The sequence below is a fragment of the Aquarana catesbeiana genome, linkage group LG01, assembly GCF_042186555.1.
Source record: "Aquarana catesbeiana isolate 2022-GZ linkage group LG01, ASM4218655v1, whole genome shotgun sequence".
NCBI lineage: Eukaryota > Metazoa > Chordata > Amphibia > Anura > Ranidae > Aquarana > Aquarana catesbeiana.
The window spans coordinates 651,326,340-651,333,492 of NC_133324.1; the positions used below are offsets into that span (position 1 = coordinate 651,326,340).

The window sequence follows — 7,153 nt, forward strand, 5'->3', positions numbered from 1 at the left end:
GGTGAGCAGCCATCTGTGCGTATGGTGGAGGTGTTGCACATTTTATGACACCTGCATGTTAAATCTAGAGACACCACTTTGCACCATCTGGGATCTTTTTTATGAACTTTTTATGGAAAATTATTTGGGTGTTCTGTTATATATTTTATAAGATTTATATTTTTTTAAAAATATGAATATTCCTTGCGTTGCACTATTTTCATTTGTTAGCTTATTTGAAGGTGTTGTGGAATTGGCCTTGAGTGTTCAGCTGCAATTATTAGTATTTACTCAGGATTGTTTGCGCTGATTATTTTAAGTTTATATTAAGCCTATAATAAGGCTTACCTGTAGGTTCTGTAAATATCTCTTGAACATGCATTGTTTAGGACATATTTACTTGTGTAGCTGCCAGTGACGTCACCGACACACACGCTCTGAAGGAACAGCATACGCGCATTCGTGGGAGTGATGTCATCATGTCTTGGCTATTCAAAGGACCGGGGCCTGAAAACCCAAAAGGAAGACTGGGTGAAGATATGGAAGCCCTGTAAGTGGTGACAGCACGCTGCTGGAGGGCTTCGCTTAAAGGCATGTTTTACATAATGTGCTGGTATGCGATGCATGCTAGCACGTTAAAACATTGCCTTGCAGGGGAAAAGATTTTTTTCCAAGTTTACTACCGCTCTAACTAGCTTCAGGAGTCCATAGCCAATACAATAATAAATGCACACATTAAATCCTAATAGTTTACAAACCATGAATCGCTCATTATCTACAAGCCCAGTGTGGAGTGAACTGTCTGAGAGTATGGACCTGAGCAGTGAGTTTGCTCATCTGTTAATTAACCCATGCTATTTTCATAAGCTCCAGTGTGTATGAAGAAATATCATATAAATAATTGAAAAGTACATTTTATTCTCCATGCAAATGCCTAGAGCTAATAAACAACTGTTGTGGAATGATGTTCACAATTAGATACAGTATATATACTGTATATATATTTTTTACATTTGAGTTATACATGTTAAATTATGTTTTGTTTACCTTACCAAGGACATTTATGCTTACTTACCCTAATTCTAACTTCATGGGCTTTTGGTGGAGCCACAGTAATTGTTTCAATGCACAGAGGTTTATGAGGCTCCCAGGCAACAGCTGCCTTACATGTAATATCCTGAGAAGAAGAGCATAAAATATATTGCCATTCATGCAATGAAAATATAATGAAATGAACTTATTCTTATTTCCCAACCATTTTCTATATAAACTCTAACAATATAATTTCTAAAATCCTTATAGCAAAACTCCAACCTAAAATAACAAGATATAGGTCAAAAGCACATTAAAAGATAAAATAACACAACTAGCTTTTGCTGACATTTTCACCTTCAGTGGAGATATTTTCCTACAATACTTTTTTTCCACCATTAGATGTTAACAGTCACCATCATTCTACCCACTTCCTATGAGCCCATGTTGTCCATGACCCACCCCAGCCTGTGATTGGACAATTAAATGAGCAGCAGCACAGTGATGAGCTCATTCTCTGACACTGTTTATCTTTCTATCAGCATGCTGTCAGCACACAAACTGATTGGCTCCTTATAGTGCTTTTCCCACACTCCAGCCCTGCTGTACAGGGATTGCAAAAAGCTGATACCAGGTCAAACAGGTACCATTTGCCTTAATTTGTGTCTTTTATATTTACCTAAAGTTCAGCCTTGGGCCCCTTTCACACGAATGTTCTGATAAGGTCTGCCTGTCTGTTTTTCAGGTGGACCCAATTGGAACCTCCTTTGCTCTCTGTGGAGCGGCAGATGTGTCTGCAGACACCCGCTGACATGAGATCCAAACATGTCTGCTAAAAACAGACAGATAGGGATCTGTTCCCCATCCGTCTGGTGGATTGGATGATAGTCAGATGGAAACGGACAGGTGGTCCATTTCCATCCAACTGCCCCATAGAGAACAGCGGGCTGTGTCCCTGTCTGCTCTGCATTAGTGGACACGGACTTGTCATCTGTTGCTCAGTGGGAATCAGCGGAGAGATACCCTGCTGAGCAGGTGAATCCACTCGCGGGGTCCACCCCATGTGAAAGGGGCCCTAATTTGTTGTCAGCAATGGTTTGCTCCTTGACCGCATCGGGCTTCAACAGCTAGAGAGAATTTTTACTTCTTATGGGAAATCAGTGATATGACAAAAGAACCCTGGGCCACAATTGCAGACCTCGCCCATTGTAGTGCCAGTTATCTGGACTGCATGCTGATCCTCTGGCTTTCATAATTTGTGAATCACTGTTTTTAAAAAAAACATGCATACAGTATAAGGAGGTGTAACATCTTTGGTTGCATGTATATTCTGATTTAGTAACTTATAAAGATAAAGAAGTCAACAACCCCCCTAGGCCAGAGACATTGGGGTTGATTTATTAAAGGTAAATGGGCTATTCACTTTGCATGGGAATTAGCCCCAAAGTTTAGTGATCAAGCTGAAGTTTCACTTTGCAAAGAATACACTTTCACATTTTTCTTGCATATGATTGGATGATGGAAGTCAGCAGCGCTTCACTTTATTTACTAAGCTGTAGGAAAAATACCCTTAAAAAGTGCAACTTCCCTTGCAAAGTGAACAGTCTATCTGCATTTAATAAATCAACCAGTCGGTATTTACAGAAACTTGTGAATGCCTCCTCTTATTCATACAATAGATAAGATAATACAAATTTTAATAGTAGTAGTACTTATAAATACTACACTGCGGAATAAATCTGCAAGCTTCTAATAGAAGCAACTAGAAGCAAATAAAACTGCATATATGTTCTGATATACAGTAAATAACTCTTCTTTTATATCTATTCTAAGTTTCAGCCTCTAAATGCATTAAGTTTTTCCTTTTTAGAAAGCAATGTTTCATGTATTGATGCATTTTATAATGTATGATAAAAAAAATGCAGCAAATTACACACATCTACAGTACAGCGTATGGCAACAGTAAACCAAGCCAAACTAGATTGAAACAATATGTGTATAAAGCAATAAGGTTTTCTGATTTAAGTGGGTCTTAATTGCTGTGCACAATCAAAAGGATTCACTAAGTATTCCTAACAAAACTCGATAAAGCATACAGCAGAGTATACTACAGCAATAAGAAAAGTATAATACAGTTTTCTACATCTATACTGAGATTTATTAAAGTCTGTATATAGCCCAGAGATTCCATAAAGCAGTAGGAAAAGAACCCCCAATATGTAGACATATCACGTATTCAAGAAACAGAGGATTCTACATGTTTAAAAAAATGTTGAAGAATATGACAGTACTGCAAATGAATCAGAATGTATTGCAAACACTGCTACAGAAAAAAAAAAAGAAATGCCTAAATGCAATGCTATTTAGAGCAAAGGGCTAAACAGAAAAGAGTTCTAAACAAACTATGGTAACTCTTATTTATATAAAAACAATACTTTTCCTGCAGTGCTCATCTTGATGGAAATAGAAATCCCTGGCTTTCAGTGCTTTCCCTCCTTCTGGTGTTTTCCTTCGCTTGCAGGAAAAAATGAGAGTGATGCCACTCCCTGTTACTGTGCCTCAGCCTGCCCTTTCCAGCTTGACAAAGCTGAGATTTTGGCAGGTGCCAACATTGTAAGTTATCAGTTTCTGTGCCAAATGGCTCTGTCCAACATAGCTTGAAATCCAAGGTAACAGTTTAAGGGCTCATTCAGACAAGGTGCGGTGGGTACTGCATTGGGTGGCTGTTCCAGTGCAGTCCTACCGCAAGACAAGGCAAAATGCCTTGTCTCCTATGTGCCTGGGTCACACCACTGTGTTGCGATGCTGTGTGGACAGTGCATGCTGAAAAAAAGTACTGAATGCAATGCTTTTTTTCAGTGCAGCACGGTGATAGACAATCCCCCATGGCGGCCAATTGAGCTTACTGAAATATCTGTGTGACATGTCATTAAAAGTTCATTTAAAAAAAAGTGAGCAGTGAGATTGGCACATTGGTATTGCAGGTGATCCTCACTCCAAGTTGCCGAATATGTCTATTTCTACATAATACTTTTTCATTGAAGGCAATGAAAATACATCAAAATGCATGTGACTGTCAACATGATTTTTCTCAGGGTTTCAATGTTACAATGAAAATTTTATTGAATGTAAATACATGTTCTAATGCATATCAGCACCTACCCATGCACTAGGTAAAGTGTTTATTAGCAGCAACTTATAATTGCCAACATCCCTGTAATGTAGCAACAGAAGAAACCCTCATAAGTGGGACTTTAACAGCAACGGAATTAGATGGAGAAATGTATCATTCATAAAGTATCATGAAGTATAAAGTTAACAAAGCTGTATAGAACAAGTTGCGTATATGGTCCACAAGGGAACTGGGAAGGAAAAAACACTGGGACTTTGTGATACCAGAAAAAAAATAACACGTCTTGTAGCATAAAAGACAAGTATTTTATTGAAAAATAATAAAATGACCCCTGTAAACAACACTTTAAGGAGAAGTGAATGTAAAAGTTGTTGACAAACAAGTTAAGAATAAAAGAAAAGTTGCATGCAACATATGGCAATATTAAAAATAGAAAAAATACCACGCTAGATAGTGCACCCTCAAGCAGCAGCTCTACCGTGAGATACACACAGAAAACAGATAACCAAGTACTGGAGCTGCGCTAATACATTAAATAAATTAAACATAAATATGTGAATATCAACACAATTCAACATGAATTAAAGTGGAGTTCCTCCCTAAAGTGGAACTTCCGCTCATCGGAATCCTCCCCCCCTCCGGTGACTCAATTGGCACCTTTCAGGGGGGAGGGGGGATAGCTAGCCGCAGCTAGCCGCAAATGCCCGCCCACCCCCAATGTGTTCTGGGAAATACACAGTTCCCACAACACAACAGGGACCAGTGTAGACGCGCAGTGCGACTCGCACATGCGCAGTAGAGAACCAGGCAGTGAAGCCGCAACGCTTCACTTCCTGATTCCCTGACCAAGGATGGAGGTGGGGGCAGCCGAGAGATGAGCGATCGATCGGCTTCGGCTGCCGACATCGCTGGACCCTGGGACAGGTAAGTGTCCATTCATTAAAAGTCAGCAGCTGCAGTATTTGTAGCTGCTGGCTTTTAATATTTTTTGTTTACGTGGTCCTCCTCTTTAAATTGAATAGGCACAATGTAAATATTTAACACCATAGATCAGTCCATCAACACAAAGTGATTGTGAATAAATCCTGTTGCATTCCAGTGACATGAAGGAATAAATGCTATTCACCACGAAAATATAGTGCACCACCACCACATAAATTGTGTGCTTACCAGATGGCAAGCTATGGAAAGCTTGTGGCTATTGCCCAGCCAGGGCCTTTTTCCAGAGTAAGAATCAGGTAACGGCTCAAGGCAGACTCCTTCCAACCACTGAGGCCAGGCACTGGTCACAGTATTGTCATATGGATATAGAAGGAACTCAGTTTTCAATGGTCATAGACATCAGAGTAACCAGAGTGACCCAAAAAGAAAAAAGCTTGCCATAGTGTAAAAACCAACCACACCTTTTTTAGAAATGGTAATGCACTTACACGAGGAGCAGATAAAAAAGCATGAATATAACACCCGTCCTTTCTGGGATCAAACAACGCGGTGACGTCAGCATGTTCCTCCTCCTGATGTGTTTCTTCATAAGCTGACGTCGTCCTGGGGCACGAAATGTGAGGCCATCTGGGGAGCACACAATTTATGTGGTGGGGGTGCACTATATTGTCGTGGTGGATAGGATTTATGCCTTCATGCCACTGGAATGCTATTCACAGTTATTCACAATCGCTCTGTGTTGATGGACTGATCTGTGGTATATTATATTTACATTGTGCCTATTCAATTTAATTCATGTTGAATTCATGTTTAATTCATGTTCATCGCAGCTCTAATACATGGATATAGCAATATTCCCGATTATAAGGTTCCAAAATGCCCCGACGCATTTCAACCTTAATGGTCTTCCTCAGGGGATTACCCTTGAATAACAAATCAAGAAGCTCTCTAGGGTACAAAAGTACAATGAGTATGCATATAGACAGAGGTACAAACATGCCTATAAACAATCTCCCACAACATGAGGATCAACATGAGGAACAATGCACTTACATAGCTTATGATTTTATGCAACAAACAAAGCAAGTTGTATGATGCTGGAGGTCCACAGAGAAAAGAGGAAATGGGGGGGTTATTTGCCTCAATGACCAGTGTGTGTGTGTCCCAAGTACAAGGCCCAGCTTCCTGATCTGTTATCCAAAGACAATTCCCAGAAGGAAGACCATCAAGGTCGAAACACATTGGGGCTTTTTGGAACCTTACAATCAGGAATATTGCTATATGTTGCATGAAATTTTTCTTTTATTCTTAACTTGTTTGTCAACTACTTTTTCCTTCACTTCCCCTTATAGTGTTGTTTACAGGGGTCAGTTTAATAGTTTTCAATAAAATACTTGTCTTTTATACTACATGACGTTTTATATTTTTTTCTGGTATCACAAAGTTCCAGTGTTCTCCACTCCCCATTTCCCTTGTGGATTTTGTTTTGTAAACATTTTGGGGCTGATACCTATCATTGGTGCGTTTTAGCTGCATCAGCAAAATATACATATTGAATATATGGTGTTTCCACCACTTGTGGGTCACCACTTGATTAGTCCCCAAATGGAGGATACCCCACACATTTCAAGGACGTTTTTCTTTAATCTTCTTCAGGGGTATATAGAGGCCAAAGGGGGAACTATACTATGTTGCAAAGTAGCATAAGTTTAACCCCTGCGCCCCTAATGGAGCATCTGCCACTGGGTGGAAGACACTTTCTTCGTGGTGATATGTATCACATATTTTGGACTCTTTTGCATTGGACTGATTTATTATTATCATTTTTGAATATTGTGGATGCTTTGTGCACATTATGAATGCTGTGTTGATAGCACATGCTTTAAGTTTGTAATATTCTATCTTTGGAGGCGCTGCAATATTTTCTTTGTTAGATACCCAACATGTCAAGCTTTAAATTTGCACGTGCCTGCAAATCGACAAGAAACTTCAGTACCCTATATCTTCCATTGGCGACCCTTTAAAAGCTCCTACAGGTCATCAGTTTAGAGTAATGAATAATGAGCC

The 7,153-nt window shown here is 39.5% G+C and overlaps 1 protein-coding gene across 1 annotated transcript in view; it reads right to left on the reverse strand.

The window, feature by feature from the left end:
- The window catches only part of LOC141110051 (NADP-dependent alcohol dehydrogenase-like), a 39,178-nt gene extending 35,582 nt beyond the window's left edge, over window positions 1-3,596 (reverse strand). The window contains exons 1-2 of the mRNA XM_073601287.1: window positions 3,447-3,596; window positions 1,055-1,156 (exon numbers count right to left, since the gene is read on the reverse strand). Of these exons, the coding sequence (XP_073457388.1) occupies window positions 1,055-1,156; window positions 3,447-3,464 (120 nt within the window). The 5' untranslated portion in view covers window positions 3,465-3,596. The remainder of the gene's footprint in view (window positions 1-1,054; window positions 1,157-3,446) is intronic.
- Window positions 3,597-7,153: the final 3,557 nt, after the last annotated feature.